The sequence below is a fragment of the Beta vulgaris genome, chromosome 8 (genome assembly GCF_026745355.1).
Source record: "Beta vulgaris subsp. vulgaris cultivar EL10 chromosome 8, EL10.2, whole genome shotgun sequence".
NCBI lineage: Eukaryota > Viridiplantae > Streptophyta > Magnoliopsida > Caryophyllales > Amaranthaceae > Beta > Beta vulgaris.
The window spans coordinates 7,724,914-7,747,278 of record NC_079209.1 but is presented as its reverse complement, the minus strand read 5'-3'; the positions used below and the strand labels follow the sequence as shown (position 1 = coordinate 7,747,278).

Here is a 22,365-nt window from a genome sequence, read left to right as displayed (position 1 = left end):
TCTTTAATTCGATTAAGCTGGTGGATTAAAGGGTGGGGGAGTCTATTCCCATACTCGGGGGATGAAATTATAAGAAACCCTTTGTGCCTCTCATGGTCCGAGCCTCGGGCCTCCACAGCGATGCTGCATTCGCCGGTAGAAAAAGACTGGGTGCCTCCTTCCCCAGATGTCGTCAAATGGAATGTTGACGCATCTGTTAATCCCTCTTTCTCAATGTCAGCTATAGGAGGAGTTCTTCGAAACAGTAAAGGTCATTTTATGTGTATGTTCTCTAGCCCGATACCACCAATTGAAATCAATTCTGCTGAAGTTTTGGCCATCTATAGAGCAATCAAAATCATCATGGCCTATGAAAATATGAGAAAATTACGGGTGATCATTGAATCGGACTCATCAAATGCTGTCAAATGGTGCAACGAAAGCCAGGGTGGGCCTTGGAATTTAAGCTTCCAGTTAAATTTCATACGCAATGCAAAGGGGAAGTGGATGGATGTTAGCATCATTCACAAAGGAAGAAGTTCTAACATGGTGGCAGACTGTCTGGCCAAACAAGGTTTGCTGAGGAATGCAGAATTTTTAGCTTGGTTATAGCTTCTTTGATCTGACAAACAGTAATGTACTCCTCATCATCATGGTATTGTTAATGCTTTGTAAGATGTAAGCTGTACTTTGATAATGAGCCTATGGCCATATGAAATAAAATCCCCAAATTATCAAAAAAAAAAAAAGGACATGAAACAGACTTATATATTGCCAAGTGTGAAACTACCAATGACGTATTAACTTTTTTTTTGAAGTTTCGAATTTAGTTGCACCACCTAAGATGTGGTACCAACTATGCCGGAAGATGAATTTAGAGTTTGAATAATAATGACTACCATCATTTAGCATAAATTAACAAAATCAACTATAAATTTTAGGATAGACTTCAGTAAATAATTATTTGTACGCCATCTAGTTCATTATAGCCAACATAAAATCTTATATGAGACAGCATTTGTAATAATGTATTGTTTAATTGGAATAACTTTGTTATTTCAAAAGGTGATCGATCATTCGATCCTATACTTTTATCTTGATAGCTCTTAAAGATTTTCAAAAATAAGTTATCACAAGTGCATCTCATTACCTAAGATATATTGATAAACGTGTTCATGAGTAGGGATGACAGTGGGGAGGGTTAAGTAGGAGATCCGCCCCATCCCCGACCAATTGGGACGGGGATGGGTCTAAGTTTGGCGGAGATAGGGCGGGGATGGGAATTAATATTGTACCCGCAATGGGTGGTGGAGCGGGTGTGGATTTTATGTTATACCCGCCCATCCCCGCCTGCCCCGCCCAATCCCCGCCCGCCCCACCCCCACCCCCGCCCGCCCCACCCCCACCCCGCATATTTATTATTAAAATTCTATTTATATACATATATTACTAATGTATTTGAAGACACTTTTGAAATGTAATAAAACATTTGCCTTTGTTAATGTATTTTAACTTTTCTTTTACTATATTATTATATTGTGATTTTGTGAAGTAGACAACTATAATGGGCTTATGGCAGATTTTTTGATGGATTTTTTGCGGGGATGAAGTGGGTATGACGCGGGTGCGGGGGTGGGTCTAGAATTTCCCCCCGCAATGGGTGGTGGGGCGGGGATGGGGATGAGAATTTAATGCGAGTGTGGGGGTACTATCCTCCGCACCCGCCCCGCCCAGCCCAATTGCCATCCCTATTCATGAGTTCTATCCTATCATAGATATCCACATATTTCATAATTATGTAGAGTAAGTTCTAGTTATTATACTAAGAGGAGTAATTACCTAAAATATTTGAAAACAATAATGTCGTATACTTAAGGGACGTTTGGTAGTTGGTCATAAATGGTGGTAATGGGAATGAATTTGTGTGTAAATTTGTGAGAAATATCATTGTCCATTCCCATGGTAATGCTAATTTATCCTAAAGTGCCCACTTTCCTTCTTGAAATTTCATTCTCATCCAATACCATCTTGTATATGGTAATGAGTGGTAATAAAAATTGCTTCCCCTTGGAGGCAAAAACACAAGTTTTTGGGTGAGATTGCTTGCCCATGTAGAAAAAATACCTCCCCATGGAGATTTTAGAGGTGCTTCCCTAATAAAATTACACTTAAAATTCATTTCCATTACCGCAATTTATTAACGACTACCAAACGGGCCGTTCGTTCTTTTTCTTAGCTCATTCACCACATATATCAAAGCTAATATAATTTTTATAAATAAAATATAAATTTTTGGGTGTAACATGTTACATCAAAATTTATGATGTGACAACCCATAAAACCACCGATTCTTTTGTAAAAAAAAAACTCATAATAACATAAAATAAAAAAAAACAAAATGATATAGGATTCATGCTATATTTATATAGGTCATGTCATTATGTTCAAGTATATGTTATTAACGCACTAAAAATAAGCTCATTGATGAAGAGAAATAGAAATTTGATAGGTCAAATTTTTAAAAAAGAAAAACAAACAATCAGAAAAAGAGGCGGGTACGTAAATGGGGCGCGCACGGAATAAGGTGGGACCCATAGGCCAAACGCTTTTAGTGTTAGTATAAAAAGCATGGACGAGGAATGTGAATTGACATGATCATATGATTATTAATTAGAGTACAATAAAAGAAGAAGAGACTCACAAAGGAAAATATAAGAGACAATTCTAAAGTTCAACTCAGGTAAGCCAACGCTTATTCTGTTAAATTCGTGTCAAAATTTATTATATTTTAACAAGTCAAGGTAAACGTTGGAGATTGTTGAAAAAAAATCGGTTTTTGATATATGTAGTTCTTTGAGTTGTTTATAAGCATTTGATATATTTGCAAAAATAATCTTAATTTAGAAATTCATGATATAATCATTAATCATGTGTCAATCTATGTAATTAACGTTTAGTTATTGCTTACTACTTTCTTTTTTAATTTTTTGTATGCAATCTTTAGTACCATATATCTTTTCCTTTTTCACAGTATAAAAACCCAAAAAGATAGTGACAATAGGTCTATAGGTGAATCTCTTGTGCGAAGGCAACTTAGAGGATTTCTTCTACCTTTTAAAAATAGAGCGATTGTGGCTAATTGAAAAACAGAACTTTTAGCTAATTGAGTGTCAATATAGTGGTATGCTAGTAAGTCGTATGGGTATACTATCAGCAAATTAGTTGAGAAACAAAACTTTTAGCAAATTAATTTGTTTCATAAATTTTTAGACTTCCTATTTATATATACATCTAAAATTCAAGACCAACAAATGTAATGTTGTTACATATACTCTTCCCTCCTCCACAGAATTAAATGAGACATTAAACCATAAAAAATCTGTGTTTCAAGACACGAATCCAGAACATTGCACTTCACAATCGACTATAAATTGCTTTGCTACGACTAGTGGCGGTGGCCATAAGTATCACTCCTTTTAGTAATGAATAAGAAACAACTGAAGTCTGAAAATAGTCCCACTTATCAGTTATTTCAAGTAAAGATGGAAAAGATTAGAAAGAGATACACAGGAAAGATAGCTGTGATCACTGCATCAACTCAAGGTATTGGCTTTTGCATTGCTGAACGACTTGGGATAGAAGGAGCCTCTGTTGTCATCTCTTCTCGCAAGCAGGTTAGTGCCTTAGTGGATACTTAAAGGGTAATTTTGTAATATCATGTAAATCGTATGTAATAACCTATGTCACAAGACGTAGGTTAAGAATTTCAAGATTTCGTCAAAACGAATATAATACAAAATATATATGGGGATAATAAAAATAAGAAAATACATTGAAGATAGAGATAATCATGCTTCTATTAGTTATTATATTTTGAAATGAAAATTGTTTGTATAATTATATTTTTGTATAGAAATTTTGATGGTCCTCATATGCCTTGTGTGATATAGGTTAGAAAACCCTATATATAGAGTGTTGGGAGAGAAAATACAAGTCTTTGATTTCTTAATCAACGACTTATATTTAACGAATTCCACCGTGTAGAGTTATTTTAAAACTCTAGAGGATCTTTGCAACACCAAAGGTTAACGGTCATATTATTCTTACACTAGTTCAATTTTGAAAAAAGATAATTTCACAATTAGGTGTCTCTTCTCTTCACCTGATCTTCAGTTGATTCATTGTTTTTATTGATTTACTAATTAAAGATGATTGTATAACTTGTACATTCTGTGTTGTTTTTCATAGTTGAAATGTAATTACTAATTTTGACTGATAAAAAGGTACTATTACTTAAGAAACAATGTTTTTAATGACTAAAATGGTAATGATTTTTTAGCTAAAGAAAATAGGACTAATTCTAGACGGAAGTATTATTATATCTATTGCTGCAGATTTTGATTTCGCGAAAACGAAACAGATAATCAGATTGCTGATTTTGTTTTATTGATTGCAGAAAAATGTGGATGACGCAGTAGAGAAGCTAAAGAGTAAAGGAATCAATGTGTTGGGTGTTGTTTGTCATGTCTCCAATGAAGAACAAAGGAAAAATTTGATAGAACAAACTATTCAGGTTATATTTTAATTTGATAGAACAGAGTATGTAAGAGGTTTGTTTGATTTTTTTTGAAATTTGGTAGTCTTGTTACTGCGGCCTGTTTGATTTATGTGAGATTATATGAGTATATGACCAATTTGATCGATGATAATATGGTTAATAATATGGGTGCAACAGTTAAAATCTTGATTATGATTACAGGAATATGGAAAAATAGATGTGATTGTATCAAATGCAGCTGTTAACCCAACTCCTGACACAATCTTGAACACCCAAGAATCTGCCCTTGACAAGTTATGGGAGGTTAATGTCAAGGCTCCTGTACTTCTTCTCCAGGCAAGTTCCAAAACACTCGTTACTCGTATCGCCTTAACAAGATTGTCTTTGATCTGTCGACTTTTAAGGTCAAACTTTATAAACTTTGACGATCATTTCTTGGACTAGACTAGCACTAAAAGCATTTTGGGCAACAGAAAGAATTTTTAGATATATATGTACTAGAAAGTATCGCTTTTCATGAAATTGTAATTTGTAGTCATTTTCTTAAAAATGCCATAAATTGTTATATTCTGTGCAAAATTCTCAATGTCATGGATACCAATGATTTATTTTTCTTTTACAGGAAGCTGCACCCCATTTAACAATAGGTTCTGCCATTATATTCATATCCTCAATTACTGCTTATCAGCCTATGCCTTTGATGACTATGTATGGAGTCACCAAAACTGCCCTTCATGGTCTCACTAAGGTACATCATTTCGTTATCCATTCAGTCCCAGTTTCAGTTTTCTACTAAATTTATGGCAATGTGAATCAAGACCTTTGGATCTTGAGTAGCATCGCGCTCTAATGACCAACGCAAGTAGCACGAGACAAATAGTATTGTTGTTCTAGTGATGGCTAGTCATAATGTAATGATACTAAGATCAGAGTAATTTGGCTTACACTCTCTTGTGTTCATGTGTTAGGCATTAGCAACAGAAATGGCACCAAAAACTCGCGTAAACTGTGTTGCTCCTGGCTATATACCTACCCACTTCTCAGGAATCATCACAAGGTCCGACCCAATTGTAAGTACATTGTACTATCCTTCAACAATACTTAGCAATTACATTTCTTTAAGGAATTGGGGTTGGTTCAAGTAGTGAGCTTTCTCATCTTCTCTAGTAAGCATTTGTTTGGGATTTAACAGAAGGGAGGGGGTTGTGGGGTGTTTGGCTTGTAATGGGCCTCTAGGGAGCGAGGGCAGCCAGAGGATTTCATCTTACCTTTAAAAAATATTAGAGCTCTTCAAATTACTAAAGCATAATATAATTTGGTTTAATGTTTCTTTTGACACTGTAGAGGCATATCTTTGAGGAGGCAACTCTACTCAAACGATTTGGGACTACAGAAGATATCGCGAACGCCACAGCCTTTTTAGCCTCGGATGAGGCCTCTTACATAACTGGTGAAACCCTGGTTGTTTCTGGAGGGATGAACGCTCGACTTTAAGCTACCACCTCCACCCAGCTTCCTCATTATTATTCTCTATTTAGTCCTTTTCAGTCCAATGTATTAGATGTCCCCTTTACTATTTTGAGATGTAGCAAGTATTGTCTGATTTTGTAACTGTGTGTGTGTGGATTTGATGTCTTGTTAGTTGTATATAAGCATGTAATGTAATGTAACATAATGGACCAAATAAAGGACTTGATTCGCAATTAGCAAATGCATAAAAACAATCGTGTATTATTGTCTCGATATGTCCTGATTTTCATAGATTGGCGCTAAGTATTAGTTCTCTAAGAATTCGAGTGAGCGTTGGGCTTGACAGCTTATACATCCTATGTTCTATATTCGAGTGATCACAACACAAAGGTACAAGTAATTTACTAATTTATTGAAAAAACGATGATGTTAGCGGACGATGCTAACAGCTGATAAAGCACGTAAAGATTCTTATCATCCTTCCATTCACGGGGTTGTCACAATGATGGCGACTATTAGTAGAGTGAGATTTATTATTGAGGCGATGCTAGAAAAATTGAGGCACTAATTAATAATCTTTATAGTAAGTCTTGTGTAAGATCGTTTTGTTATAATATTTGTTTGAGTTTGCTTCATTTTGTTCACTAAAAAGGTCACTTTGTAAGTTAAAAGGGTCACTTTTAGATAATGGGTCACCTCGTATATTAAAGGGGTCACTTGTAACATAAGTGACCCTTTTAGGATAGCAAGTTACTTACATCTTACCATAAATCATGATAAGACAGTCCTATATGAGACTTAGGATAATCTTCATACATCCAGACATCTTTAAATATAGGGAAAATTTCAGAAAACTACCTTTTATAATCAAAAATTTTCAAAAAACTACCTTTTAAAATTTTTCTTTCAAAAAACTACCTTATCTAACAAATTTGTTTCAATATATTACCATCATAAATGGGGTTTAATCACTAATAATTGATAATTGTTTTTCTTTCTTCCCCTCTCGTTTCTCTCTTCTTTTCTCGCTAGCCCATCGACAATAATAGTTACGACGACTTTTATTTATTGATTAGTATTAAATATAAACGTCAAATGGTAGTATCTTGAAAGGAATTTGTTATATAAGGTAGTTTTTTGAAAGAAAATTTTTAAAAGGTAGTTTTTTGAAAAAAATTGGTTATAAAAGGTAATTTTTTGAAACTTTTCCTTAAATATATTATCGCCATGTATGTACACCGAACTTTTAAAAAAAAAGTCCAAGGAGGAGCATTCAGGCTACCGTTGGTCATATGATAGCTTTGCCTATGGGTGAGAATGTTACTTGTACAAATATTTTCAGCTTCAAAAGTTAAAATAACAAAAATAATTATATGGAGGGGCTAAGCTAGGATTTAAAAGTTACCGGAGCCAAGATTCAAGAAGATGAATAAATAATGGAGGATATGAAGAAAGGTTTAAACAATTCGGTAAAAAAAATTAAAAACAAAAGGAAGAAGTCAAGAAGACGAAGGGTCTAATATACGATATGCATAATGGAGAGATAAACATAGTATAATCAGAAACTTCTAGGAGGAGTTTTGACGGAACAGATAGCATCATTTACTTTTAAATTGTAAATGTTTTGTTATGTGTTTCTACCACTAAGGCAGTAGTTGTGTTATTAATGGTTAATAAATAGTATATATATATTCTAAAAACTACGAGGGCCATATTAAAAAAATATGGGCCGTGAAGATGAGCTACGAGGGTTAGTCTCGTGCCAAACCCTTGTAGTTTCGCCCATGCATAGAATATTGTTAAATATATTTAAATATGCTTTCTTAAAATATTTAATATTTTAATTTTTATATAACACTTCCTCTTTTTTAAAAAAATTACACCATTTAGCTTTTGGACAAGCTTAAGAAAACAAAAGAGAGAAGAAAATTAGACCTTTTTGCTCACTTGTTTGTCAATTAATTAGGTTAATTGGTAGTTGAAATGAAGAAAAAAAAAAAGGTAAAATAGCCTTAGAAATTTCGCCAAAAATAAAAATGCTGCAATCAAAAGAAAACACCCTAAAATGAAAAATAGTGCAATGAAATAACAGAGGAAATAGTAGTTAGAGATATTAATTATACTTGCAAGTGTACAATGAAAAGTATGGAAGTGTGAAAGAAGAGGTGAGATGAGGTGAGTTGGGTTGAGTTGATGGAAAATTGGGGACGATTACCTAATTCACCATCTAGTTCTGATTGCCTAACCCCCACAATTATACCACAATCCACAAGCATATACCAGTTTGTCTTTTTTTCAGAACGGAATTTGCCAAGTTAAGCAAATCAGACGACACTACCATATGGTGTTGAGGTGTTTGCCAAAAGCAATAACTTCAAGCTCAACGGTGTGCTATAAGTATACAAAAGGGTCCGTTTTTGGCATATGCCAGTCAGAAGGGGTTAACATGGTTGAAGACGGTGAAACATACGTCATGAGTTGCATCTTCGAAGGTGTTCTATATTGAGTTTCCCCTCAAATGGTGTAATAAATTTGATCTCATCGTTTGGGTTTAATCTAGATGTGATGAGGTGAAAACTTGAGTGTAATGAGTTCCAACTCATGTCAAAATTATGCATCTAATCACCAAAACTCAGCTTGAAACAACACAGAACACAACATACACTATATGCTTACATGATTAATCTTTAATTATTATATATAATCAATACATAAAACACTAGTGTTGAAGTGCTCTAATTTCCTTGAAACAAATTGCTTACCAAACAAAAATGCAAAAAGAGAAAAAGAAGAAAATGGGGCTCTTCAGATCGTTGTAGCTTATGTACACCAAACAAAGCTAAAGATTTAGAATATACTGTGGCTCACCAGGAAAATCCTGAGCTTCCTTTTCTCATAGTATTGATGGGGAAACTTCCATTCCCTCTATTTGCTTGACCCGATTAAACACGGAATGTTTACAAGAACACGATAAAGTAAATCCTTACTTATTACACACACCTGCATCCTCTCTTGATCCCGTTATGTGTCTCCTTCACGCCGATTTACATACACTTGAGAGCAGAAAAGATATGGACAAAGAGGGATGAGCAGGCAGCGTACCGTGCCTTTTTTTTGGTAGTTTTGCATGCCAGATATGTACGCGTGGAATCCACTCGAAGAAGAAAAAAACTTAAACAAAAATTAGACCGGAATCACTTCAGAATTTTGATTATCCTCACAATGCAATATCAAGCCTTCGACATACATTGGGAGGAGACACCGTAACCATTGACAGCTTGTAGAGATGGGATCCGTAGGTGGTACAATCATGAGGATGTTTTCATGGCGTCGAACAATGCCCATTACACTGACAGTGCTACCTTCTTTAATATACCTGAACAATTGAACAGGAGTGTGTAACGAGTGACATTAGGTTCGGAAAATTGTTATGCGGCCATACTAACTATAAACATTGGAAATGAAATGAGATTGATTTCAGTGTTTAAGTCGGTCCCATATCGTTATGAACATCAACAATTTCCATGGTCATAGACTCATAGTTGGTATGACTACCAAAGGATCGCACATTAGTATTTAGTATGACCACCCCAACCCCCAACCCCCCACCCCCAAAAAAAAAAAAAATCCTTCCCTAGAACTTGCCAGTGGGACAATTTAGCCCATCCCAACCAGGGGAGGCTGGGAGTAAAAAGCCCAGCATTGGCCCTGAACAGTTTTGAACAGAGTCACACTTTCAATATTTTGTCCCCGAAGGAGCCACAAACATACGGCCTGACTCAGTCACCAATTTTCCAAATGATGCTTATTTTAAAGGAAATTTGCTTTGGCACATGGAGTTTAAAACCTTAAAGAAGTAATGCTAGGCAGAGGAATATTACCCTTCTTTTAGGCGCATTACGCGTTCATCACTGGAAAGGCTTCGGTCAGCTAGCCACTGCAAGAAGTTTGGGGACAAGTCTCGTTTTTCTTTAGTTATGTCAACAACAGTTACAGGTTCCACTAAAGGTGCCGCCTTTGCTCCATAGCCAGTTTTAACCAGGGCTCTTAATCCAGAATGGAAATCTGATACGTAAAAATCAGCTACATGTTTCTGCCAGTACAGTTCAGATGACTCAGATACACCAAATATCAAATTCATGATTACAAAAGCAGATGGATAGATGAACGAACACCTTTAACATTAATATAACTATTCGCAATTGCAGATTAAATCACACAAACGACACACTAGTAAGCAATACAATTCTATCCATCTAATACAGACACTGCAGAAAGACAAGTTGACGATGAAACTCAGCAAGATCCAATACTGAAAGGGTATTTGTTTCAAAACTTGGATTTCACGTATCATATTTGATGCCAAACCTCTACCAAAAAGCCAATGCTGGTTACCGAAATATAAAATATTAACCCGTCCTCATCAGCCTCACGCTCTCATCTCCTTTCCCTCCCTTCTCCCTGGGTTGGATTTCTCCCCTCTCACCCCTTTGGGATCTCTCCTCTATTGCTCCGTCCCCCTTCTTTCTGTTCTGTGATAGCAAGTAAAACTTTGTATGCTTGCTTAATTTTTCATAGAGCATAGTATGGTGATCGTTCATAGATATAGTATCTAACTGGATCTGGTAAAATTAATAATTGCGATACAATTTGACAGAGGCTACTGCATAAAGATGTGATAAAACCTAAAGACTTGCATATGTATCTCTTTGCTCTATTTGTAGGATTGGTCTTCATACGTAGCTGCCAGTAAATTGTAAATGTTAACGACATTATTCTGGTAATGGTCTGAATGTGTGATTATCCGTTGATGACGGGTTGTTGTGATGGCACTTGGCAGCAGTGAGCAGAACTAGCAAACTCCTTCTCTTGTCTCTCGTTAGGAGGTATGGGTTTCAGCCAAACGCATGGGAGGGGCCGATTTACCAGTTTAGGTGAATATAGGAATCAGATAACAATGGGATTTAGGTATGAGTTTGGGGATTGAACTTATATCAACCACACACAAGTTACAAGTTTCATGGATAAGAAACCCATACCTTAAAAATCAAACGCACAGGATGAGATCTTGGTGAGCATACATTTAGTCAATTAGAAGTAATGGATTGTTTTTCTGTAGCCAGCACTATGTTGTTGCCTGTTTATTGGCGCAGGCGGACAGCAAGACAGTTCCTATTGAAGACAATTTGATACTTGATAGGCTATTGGTGCAATTGACCAGGCTAGGCCTGGCCCATCATGCTGACATATGCCAGATGTGGTAATAATGGTACAAAAGGAAAAGCAGCATAATTCAGTTGGCAAAAGGTGGGAAAGTGGGAGGTGGAAGTAGTAGTTACCATGACAATGCTGTGAAAAAGTAATGTCTCTCAAAAGGGAAGTAGAGAGCAAAATTGGGTATCCAAAAAATTGTAACTGTCATTTTAATTTGCTAGAAATCTTGGCCACTCGAATACCTTCAATATTTGGACTTACATATCTACAGAAACACAACAGATAACCCTGCTCTCATTCTACTCATCTTCTTCAGTGACTTTATCTTCTCTATTTCATTTCTCTCATCCAATACATTACATTTGGCTTTCACTGTCTTAGCTCTCAACGTTGGTAATTCATTCAAATACCTTCAATATTTGGACTTACATATCTACAGAAACACAACAGATAACCCTGCTCTCATTCTTCTCTACTCATCTTCAGTGACTTTATCTTCTCTATTTCATTTCTCTCATCCAATAAATTACATTTGGCTTTCACTGTCTTAGCTCTCAACGTTGGTAGTTCATTCAAAAATAACCTAGCTCCCTCTCTGATGGTGCTTACAGCTTGAGCATGGTTGTTAATTTTCTCTAAGTAGTTAAAAGCTACTGCAAGTTCAGTACCTTAATCCTACTTATTCCTACAATGAAGACATCCTATATGCTGCTTACAGCTTGAGCGTTGTTGTTCATTTTCTCTTAGATTTTACAAGCTACTGCAAGTTAGGTAAATTGATCCTATTTATTTCTAAAACGAAGATACCTGGGTCCCACAATTGAAGGGTAATTCAACTCTGCAGTTATTCAATTTTCATAAATGAAGAGGGAAGGGTGTAAGATTCTAACGATAACAGTACTGATGGTAATGGTTAACTGACAGAAACATGCTCCTAAAAAATTGAGGGAAAAGAAGACATCGTCAATAATAAAAATTTCTGATGCTTTTCTTCCCAACCAATTAACTAAAAGCCCAAAACAAGAGAATTACGCCTATAATCTCCCTATAACCAGTCATCATCACCAGCTATACGACACAACTAATCAGCTATTCAACTGCAATAGGGTCAACACGACTTTGGATCTTATTGACTCTTAAGCAAAAAAGTTTCACAAAAAGTGCAACTGCCAAAAGAAAGAATGGAGTTAACCAACCTCTGCATGCCTGCATCCCCATGATAAGCAACGATGTTTGGTATTAGCAGATTTGCCGCCCCATCCTTTGTATTCGTACAACTCTGTTGAGACATACACACACCTTGGTACCCTCTGAAATGACGATTCAAGAGGTATACTGCCACAAGTAACAACCTGCATCCACACAAAAAAAACCTTTACTTCAGCTAATGAAGCATACACATGTAACAGTAGAAGAATGCCACTTATTAAACAATATATTCAAATATGATATGCTTAGTAGAGTCTGACTACCGAAGTAAGTACATGTAGGTTGTTTGGTCAGTTCACTTCAATAATATTAACATCATGTTGATAATAATGAAACTTTACAATTGCAAATACCCAATGAACACATAGATTTCAAATTCTTCTCGTACGAAAGTGTGAGTAGAGGGTTACAGCTGAAGATGTGTTACTACAATGATCACATTCATTTACATGCTTTTTCATCAAGGATCACAGGCAATCGCACTGTTTCATCTTGTCTAAAACTTCCGGAGAGAGGATGATATTCTTATAGTAAAAGATACACTAAAGATGAAAGGATTCAGGTACTTTTGGAAGAGAAAATCGCAAAATAAATTTGAGATACACATGAATAGCAGGAAACGAGGGATGAATATATTGAGAGATAATCACAAGTTACATGTGGCAGCTTTATATGGATGACATTCATTACATGTGGTAAATATATGGAGAAAGGTCAGAGATCGCCCTGATTAGTTGAAAAGAAGATTTGCCTATAACTGGATCCTTCCAGACCTCAATTACAGCAGGATCAGCAGTTCAGCACCAGATGGTGGTTGTGGCAACTGGCAAGTGAGTAAAGGATTATCCTTTCTTTTGCTCATCATGATTTTCGGTATTCTAGCAGTTTTAGAAACAAAGAAGAACTGTCTAGTTTACTCGAAATCAAATAAAATATTCACTTCCATGTTACTAACAGATTCAAAGATGGTAGGATCACTGAATATACTGAATATTACATTTCCCATGTCCATCCACTTTAGTAATAATAGCATCACATTGATCATAATGAAACTTTTAGCAGCAAATCAATTCTGGGCTCAGGATACTTCTCTCCTAAGTAAAACTGGAGGCTCACAACTGATATAATGTAACTACAGTAATGCACTGTTAACACATTAACTAAGCTGCTTAATTCACTAATTATCACTGCTCCCATTGTGCATCAAAAAACCCTCCATCACAAAGCAATTGTGTCAATATGAAATACTTCCTAGAGGATGATGTGACTATGTGAGATGGTATGAGTGTATGACCGTATGAGTACAACACTACAATATTACCATGAGCAAAGGGTTTGACTATATTCTACATCAGAAAATATTAAAAAAATATTATGTTTGACATAAACAGCAAGAAATAGTCAACCATAAGGACAGGGGACAGTCCTATGCTAACCTTCATTAATTAAGATTAACCAGTGACTTCGATATCCTATATGCAGCAAAGTCCTATATCTTGTAGACCTAAAATACAATATACAAACTATACCTCTGTCTTTAGCTGTAAGTCGAAGACAGGCCTAAACCAAGGGCCACCCATAAATTGGCATGGCTTTTCAGACCACTACATAAGTTAACTGTTCTGTCAGTCAATCCCGTTCCACTCAAATACAATCCATATTGCAAAAGTCCCGCTCTTGATGACAGGACCAGACATGGAGTTCAATTGCCACTACGTAACGAAGCAATTACAGAAGAGTTGTCTTGCTCTGGATCATATTTCAACTATATAGCAATTAATACTTGACAAGGCCTCGCCAGTGAATTGATACAGCTTTTTCGACTATTTCAAGAACTCATGTTTCCATCGATCACTCCTATTCCACTTAAATGCATCGTGTATTGCAAGGAACCCGATTTTTCACTACAAGATCAAGCACATAGAGCTCGAGTGCCACTACTATGTAAGGGATAAAAGTTAAAGCAATCTTATTGTTCCTGGACTCCTGGTCATGTAATAGCTCCAGAGCAGCAGATCTCTTAGTGAAAGCTTTACCTCGGCCTGAGTGTCCATTTGACCAATTTGGCAGAGCGTCTTTTTGGCACCCTCCAACTTAAGGTGGTATTTTGATTATTCTAAGCAAGCTTAGTCAGATGCCAACTCAGCAAATCGCAAGCAAAGTAAAGCAAGTATTTCCCTTAGTTTTTGTCAGACAAATCAAAATAAGCTTAGTTGTTAGGTGGGGTACGTTCTTTCTTTCCTTTACAGCTTATAGATAGCCAGCAAGATATTTACCATTTTCAGAGTCCCTGTAAAATGTTTTCTCTGAGACTTCTATAGAAAGACGATTTAAGGACCATGTTATATACAAGACTGAGCTAAAAAGGCCACGGTGAAGATTTAGAAAGTTTCCTCTTTCTTCTTCTGATTTCTTCAAAAGATCCAAATGGGTTAGCTATAACTTATAAGGAATGATGGTTGTTGTAAGTGAGAAATTAAGTAGCTTTTATTCTCCTTATCATGCTTAATCTATCTAAGTAGTCGAATAATTGAAAGCAAATGTCCAAGCCAAATGCCCCTCGTCTCATTACCAAGACAAAGCAAAATCGAGACACCGGTGATCCGCGTAAAAGTCAGACATATTCAAGCATGTGATGTGAGACAGCCCATTCCCTTAGAGTACAGAGGAAATCTCACCTGTTGAACTAGACAGAATATACAAAACCCAAGAATTTTTGGAGAATTTCGATTTGTATAAATGTTAATCCCTTTCGTGTTAATTTTTTCCTAATAAATGTAATCTATCAATCTATGTCGATATTCTTGCATCTGAAGAGGGAGGAGGGGAGTTGAAAAAAAGGGATTTTATTTCACGAATTCAAGGATAAAGACTCGAGAGTGCTCCCACCTCCTTCCAATCTCAAGACAGACGATTTATCTCATAGTGCTCACTTGGTTCCCTCTTGATTGTCATTTACTCCATCAAGTAACAAGTACTTCTTAGTCTACCATATCCTAATTCTTAAAACTTATTTATCTTGGTTATAGTTGATTCCCAGTCTTGAAGTCCTACTTAGTTAACACAACTCCAATGCACCTAAATCTATCAGAATAAAGCTACCCAACTTACACTAAGCTCATGATGATAGTGGTTAGAGCCAAACACATGTTACTTGCTTTAATAATAACTAAAAGAAACCAACAAAGTATTTTCTTGCCTTTAACCAAAGAAGAAGAAACTATCAGTCTCTCCCCTCATTCACAAGATTCATGTTTTATTTACAAGTGGCCTGCTCCACTTTGCTTAGCAACAACTTCAGTAAGCACATGGATAGACCCAGCCACCTCAAAACCATTCTTGCAACTTGCAAGTGCATATTCACGGTATTAGACCAGCCCAAATTACCATGTGCACAAGCACACATTGAAGATACTGCAACACCAGGTGCAAAGCAAAATAATACGTCTAAATAGCACACCTACACCTAATTCATAAAACTTCTGCAAACTGCGGTCAAAAATTGGGAATTTTATATACAACTGGTATACTTTTGTCTATTTTAACAAAACCAGCCAGCGAATTACGTTTCTCATACCACAAACTAGGTAATACTGATAAGCTTCCCCAGATAGCTCAAGGAGCATGAATCCAACAACCTTCAAATTATCCACTTACGCCAAATATAGCTCGCTGATATAGCTCAATCCCACAATCCAGATTCCTTTTTCCTTTCCTTAGGGAGTGGTTAATCCCATCTTTTACAACTTACTAATCCAATCAATAAACTGACCAAAATTGGAATCAATGGACTGACCACCAACATGATTACCAGTAAAGCATACAATTTTTTCAACACCTTTTACTACTTAACTACTACTAGTCCAAAGTCTATCTACGAAATGACTGATACTGTAATACACCTAACTACCAAACTATAGAATTCAACACTAACCAAGTCAAAGCTAATGACATTATAAAAAATTGACAACATGACCAAAAAAACCAAAATACTCATGTCATAATCAAACAATATATGATCAAAAATAGCATATGAAAAGAAGTGTAAGTTAAATTAATTACCCCAGTAACCTTGACAAACTGTCCATCCACAGCACCTCTAAGCTCAGCATCAGGAAAGCTTTTAACAAACCCAAGAATTGCCCTCCTCCCCCAAGCATAATTCCACCCTAATCCCACGAAAGCCGGCACCAAAACCGCCACGACAACGACTAATATCAATGGTTTCTTCACGGCAACCATTAGAAAAACCCCAACAAGCAAAGCCATCAACACAACAATCCCAAACACCCACATTGCCGCCCTTGAAACCCTCAACCCATACTTCACCCCTTCACTCCCCAAGTTCGTAACAGCCGACCCATAAACCATCTTCCCCGACCCACCACCACCCGTCTGGGCCAGCCCACCCATTTGGCCCACCCCGTCCAGCTGGCCCGACTTTCGGATTGGGCCCGAAGTGATGAGCCCGGTGGGAGGGAGTGAGAGTGGGCCGGATGATTTCTTGGTGAAGGAGCCGGAGTTGCTGAGGCGGGGTGGGAGCTGGCCCGAGTTGGGCCCGGATCGGGCCGATCCGGAGTTGGGCTGTGAGGAGGCCCGAGAAGGTGGGGGTCTAGGAGAGGAGAGAGAAAGTGAAGAGGAGGAAGTAGCGGTGGTGTTTGTAGTGGTGGTGGTGAGGTCGAACATCTTGCCGAGTTCGCCGGATTTCTTGATGTCGCCACCAGTGTAGGGTACGGCACGAGCAGCCATTGTTGGTGGGCGTTCTTTGGGTTGGGAATCGGGCCGGCCCGAAACGTAGAGCCCATTGCTGAGCTTGTGAGATTGGGTACGACTTCCCATGAATTAGAAAGAAAGAGGAGACTAGGAGAGAGAAAATGAGAGGTGAATGAAAATGGTGGGAAGTGGAAAGAAGTGAGAGTGATGAGGGTGGGTGAGGTGAGGAAAGGAGAAGAAAGAAGAGTGCTTTTTTTTTTGTTGTTGATGTTGTTGAGGGCTGAGGGTGGGAGATAGAAGTAAAATTACAAAAAAGGAGTTGGGAGTCGGTGATAGAGATGGATGTATGGTGTGAGTTGGAGTGAGAGTGTGTGTGTGAATGTGTTTGCATTTGCAGTGTGGTCTACTTAGGGCCTGGGGGGGTGTTTTTGGGACGATGAAAGCAAAATATGGTAATGGGACCCTCCTTTTGGTGGGTGGGATTCTACTACGAAGTTTCTTTTTCCTCATTTTTATCTTTGTATTTTAGATTTGTGTTTTATAAACATTTTTAGCTAATATAATATAATATAATATAGTATGTGTTACTAACAGATGTAAATAGGTTTATTGAGAGAGTGTATGTATGGGAATTATTAGATTACTTATAATATCGTAAAAAATATTAAAAGAGATGGTCTAATTTTAATATAAAAGTAGACCTAATAACTAAATGAATTAAACTAGTCACATAAAGAAATTAATCTAGTCACTGTTGGGCTAATTCTCTTTTTAATATTAGGCTCGCCATTGCCTAATTTTAATTTAAAAGTATGCGGTCTCTTACAAGGCAAATTCATAATGTCGTGTTGTTATTTGAGGGCGTGACGTGTCGCACAAAAAATAAGCTGGATTTTTTAAATAGATGAAAAGGATAGGTACAAAACTGATTTAATGTTCCTTTTGGACATTATGAGTGAAATGTAATGCCTTTTGAATTAAAAATGCTCCATCTAAATTTCAAAATAATATAAATTATTGGAAAAGTTGTAATTTGGAAAAAGATATAAATGGATGTAGATGTAAATAAGTAATACTAAGATTATAACAAAAATAAAACGTGATTTGATGGATCGTAAATAAATTGGTCAAAATGCTAAGCCAGTATCATACACTCGGATATACTATACATTTAAGATTATTTTTGCATATGAGGTCTCAGCTACAAACATGACTTGGGCTCATGTTATCATATGAATGTTATGTTAGCATATAAAGTATGAAGGTCATGTTGGAGACAAAGCAACGCCACATCAACACATAAAGTGTAATCACACCGGGCGACATGTAATGCTTTGGTACCAAACAAATGAAGGGTGGACCAAGTAGTATTTAGTCTAGTGGTTTGGTTTGTATCTCACAACCTTGAGGTTGTGGGATCAAACCTAACTAGAAGCACTTTGGGGTCGGGATTTTTCCTTACCATTCCCCTACTCCCAAGGAGCCTTGCCTGCAAACCCGGGTCGAGTTGACTGATAAGTCGCTTTTATTTATAGTTTTTAGATGCATTTATGTTGCATTTTAGAGCATTTAGTTTCATATTTAGATTCATTATTGCATTATATTCTTAAGTTATGCTTTTGTACTTCTATTCGGTATGTTTTCTTGTTTTGATGATTTCAGGCATTGAGAACGTATTTGGATTATGATTAGCTAAACTTGAGGATTAGGAGCACTTGGAAAGGAGTTACAATGCATAAGGATAGTATGGATATGTCATAGTACGAGTTTGAGCAAAAACGAAGCAGAAAATCATTAGAAGAAATGTGAAAAAGAGTCACGTCTACTCTTCTGATCATAACTTTTGATGTGATTCTTAGAATCGAGTAATTTCAACAGATTTGGAAACTAGACTTGAAGATTTTCCAACGATAGGTGGCACGCCCCGAGGAGACTTCTAGTCAAGGAGTTATGCCTTTCGGAAGATTGCACTGTTTCTGCTGGAATCTGCCACGTGTACGCGCGGATCACTAATCCGCCTATTAATGATTTATTTAAGACTTTCCTTATCTTGTAAATTACTTTCCAAGTCATATTAGGTTATTGAATATTTATTTAGATAGGTTTTCATTCTTTCTTTTCCTCCCCCTCTCACGTTATTTTTAGTTTTTAGGTTTTAGTTTTCTCTCTCTCTTTCTCTCTAGTTTTTAGTGTAAACCCTAGTTTTTTTTATTCTTTCATTCTCATTAATCATGAGTTTCATTAGTTTCTTTCATTGATTTCTTTAATTATGTTTTCTTTTATCGTTTTAGATTTCATTATTTATTTCATGATAGAGTAGTTTCTTTTATCTATGGTTAAGTGAACCCTAGTATGATTTAATTCATGATTGTTTCTTTAAATTCTCATATTAATTGTTCTTGCTTAATTGATTGTGCATATTCCAATACTAGATTAGGGATAACTAGTATTGTTATGATTCCATTGTCTTGATCACAACGGGAGTTGGATTTTGACGGATTTGAGTATTTCAATTAAGGACATGAAGTTCTCCACGGGAGTAGGTAGAATGGATTGTTAGGAAGTTAAAGTGCGTGTTTAATGTCTTTAATTTGCATGATTCCACGGGAGTAGGCTTGAATGCATATTAGAGAAGCCATAGATACTCGGGAGAGGTTTATGGTACTTTATAGGGTGTACTTTTCCTTGTGAACATTTAATTTATTAGTTTGGGGTAGAAATTATTTTGTATTATTTCGTGCTAGTGGGGATACTTAACTGTAGAGTCTTTTATTTTATATTGATTAGTATAGTTTAATTCCACCATTATTCTTGATATTAATCTCTAGTCTTACCATTATTTAAGGCTAATCATAGAACAACTTTCTCCCTGTGGATTCGACTCTGACTTACCCTACTACATAGTTAGGAGGATTAGTTAGGTTATTTATTTTTGTTAGATGCGTGACACGCCTATCATTGACCAGTGCGAGATTTCGGTCCGATTAGGATGCCTTCTTCTTACCTAAAAAAAACAAATGAAGAGTGGAGTAAGCTCATAGAGTTCTTGTAAATTGAAAAAAAAATAGTGATAAAGTATGTGTCAAGTGTTTTCAAATGGAGGAAGTTTGTAAAAGTAAAGTTGCAATGGTTGAGATAAAAATGAACTAGTATATCTTTGGATTACAATTTTGACCCTCGCCTGCTATAGAAATTCACCATCTTTTAGTACAATTCTCTTCCCTATCATCTTCACGCAGTATCATGATGAATTTCAATTTGCTCAAATTGCTCTTTTCTTTTCTCAATCATCTTCCAAATATCTAATAAAGTAGGGTAGTGAATCAAAATAGAGTCTAGGATAGCCACAAAAGAGCTATCATTCTATTGGCTGAAACCTGAAAGTTCATGTATCAAGTATGTTTAGTCCAAACTCAAAGATCAACATCTCTCTGAAGAAATTTTCAGATCATTGTTGATAATCTTGACCTACAAATATTTCTGTACTTCCTCTATTTTATTCTACTTGTAACTTTTGAGATTTTACGTTATTCACTTGCTTGTATTTGACTGCGTTTGTTGATATACATGTAAGGTAAAATATAGTCATGTTGGATCTTATTAGATTCTCAATGTATATATTTTCACGATATCTAATTTTATAAGTTTTACATATCTATATTAGAGATATAAAGGGTTAAAGTTATGCATTAATAAACGCGAAAGTCAAAATGTTACAAGTAAAAGAAAACGAATGGAGTATATATAATTTCACATAAAATCTTTTTACAATAATTTATAATAAAACAAGGGTAACTTATTGTCCTAAATAAATTAATTATATGTATATAGTAGCTCTTTAAAGTAAACAATAACCATTTGTTTAATAGTGACATTTTAACTTGAAAAATAACTTCCTTAACTTTAAAAATGATCTTTTTAGGTAAAATGTTATCCATTCTTATAATAGCTTTATTGTAAGGCAATTGCATACAAGATTTACTTAATAGCTAAAAGGCCTCTTACAATTATTATCAACTAGCTTTTTATGCACGCGATGCGTGCGATGACATTTTTAGGCGTAATTATTTCTAAGTACTCCCTCTGTTTCAAATTATAAAGCATTTTAGCTAAAAGAATTTGTTTCATAATATAAGGCATTCTACAATACCAATGTAAGATTAAATGCAACTTTATATTATCGGGATAAGCTTATAGGTTATTTTGTATTATCAATACAATATTTAATGCCAATTCTTATTACCCATACAAATCTAACTAAAATTAACTAAATTCTTAATCTATGTGCAAAAACCTTAAACGACTTATATTTTGAAACGGAGGGAGTAGTAAACAAAAAAGCAAATGCAATTTAGTATTTAAGTTCCATTTTGTGAATAAGCTTATTTGAAATACAATCAAATAGTATTTAAAAACACTTTAATAAATAAGTATAAGTATTGAAATTGCATTTGTAACTACTTTTTTGTTGACATTAACTAATTTTCTTGAAAATCCACGCACACTCATCAGCCCAGTCAACTTCAAATATGTAATCAACGGTGTGGAACTGATTAATATCCATGGTGTTACTTGGTGGATGTAAAAACCATGAGTATTCTTTGAATCCGAAAACTTTCATAACTTTGTTGAAAACTGCTGCTCTTCCATTAGGCTGCAATTAATAGAATATTATTTTGTAGTTGTAAAACGATACGTAAAAAAAAGTTTGGAGTACTTGACAAACCTGTTGAAGTAGTGATTTGATTTCAGTCGGAGTACACCGCAACATGTGTTGAGTTAGGTCGTTCATCAATGTTACTCCCATTTTACCACTCTTGTCAGAAATAATGAGTCGAAGCATTAATCTGTCAACGGAAAAACACAATTAATAGAGATTTGTGAATATTTGTAATATATGTAGATTAATGTTATAAAGTTTATACCTTGGAATAGTTGCAGCATTTGTTAGATTGCACCGTACACATTTATAGGCCGTTTGGGTGATGACAATTTTTCTTAGACAACGATTACATGCTTCGTAAATAATCTCATCAGGTTGTGACTCAATACGCCTCACATGAGCGACTAATCGACAATAATGAACCTATCATAGAAAACAACAAATATTCGTTATTTTGTTTTGTATTGATAATTCCACTAATAAACAAATTGAAAAGGTTTATAGTTATTTACACTCGTTATAGTAGGTAATTTAGATATCCGAGTACGAATGGCATTAT

The 22,365-nt window shown here is 35.7% G+C and overlaps 2 protein-coding genes across 4 annotated transcripts; one reads left to right on the top strand and one right to left on the bottom strand.

The window, feature by feature from the left end:
* Positions 1-2,620: 2,620 nt before the first annotated feature.
* On the top strand, positions 2,621-6,240 carry LOC104883006 (tropinone reductase-like 3). Of its 3 annotated transcripts, none has more exons than XM_010667446.3 (7): positions 2,621-2,719; positions 3,507-3,653; positions 4,436-4,552; positions 4,739-4,873; positions 5,160-5,285; positions 5,506-5,607; positions 5,882-6,240. In XM_010667446.3, the coding sequence occupies exons 2-7, from the start codon at positions 3,522-3,524 to the stop codon at positions 6,029-6,031; spliced, it is 762 nt and encodes a 253-aa protein (XP_010665748.1). In that variant the 5' UTR covers positions 2,621-2,719; positions 3,507-3,521; the 3' UTR covers positions 6,032-6,240. The 3 variants fall into 3 exon arrangements, with proteins under 3 accessions (XP_010665748.1, XP_057247304.1, XP_019102797.1); XM_057391321.1 differs by having other exon boundaries at positions 4,739-4,877; positions 5,164-5,285; XM_019247252.3 differs by having other exon boundaries at positions 2,661-2,719; positions 3,494-3,653.
* Positions 6,241-8,679: 2,439 nt separating this feature from the next.
* Positions 8,680-17,554, bottom strand: LOC104883005 (hypothetical protein). The gene is made up of 4 exons (XM_010667445.4): positions 16,493-17,554; positions 12,418-12,573; positions 9,889-10,100; positions 8,680-9,383 (listed from the first exon to the last, which is right to left on the bottom strand). The coding sequence occupies exons 1-4, from the start codon at positions 17,267-17,269 to the stop codon at positions 9,191-9,193; spliced, it is 1,338 nt and encodes a 445-aa protein (XP_010665747.1). The 5' UTR covers positions 17,270-17,554; the 3' UTR covers positions 8,680-9,190.
* Positions 17,555-22,365: the final 4,811 nt, after the last annotated feature.

Bases quoted from the DNA above. Each gene is read 5' to 3' on its own strand.
- LOC104883006 (XM_010667446.3), top strand. From the start codon at position 3,522: ATGGAAAAGATTAGAAAGAGATACACAGGAAAGATAGCTGTGATCACT. The intron at 4,874-5,159 runs GCAAGTTCCAAA...TTTCTTTTACAG, and splicing joins CTCCTGTACTTCTTCTCCAG to GAAGCTGCACCCCATTTAAC. The intron at 5,608-5,881 runs GTAAGTACATTG...TTGACACTGTAG, and splicing joins TCACAAGGTCCGACCCAATT to AGGCATATCTTTGAGGAGGC.
- LOC104883005 (XM_010667445.4), bottom strand. From the start codon at position 17,269: ATGGGAAGTCGTACCCAATCTCACAAGCTCAGCAATGGGCTCTACGTT. The intron at 10,101-12,417 runs GTTGGTTAACTC...CTGTACTGGCAG, and splicing joins GGGGATGCAGGCATGCAGAG to AAACATGTAGCTGATTTTTA. The intron at 9,384-9,888 runs GTAATATTCCTC...TCAATTGTTCAG, and splicing joins GTAATGCGCCTAAAAGAAGG to GTATATTAAAGAAGGTAGCA.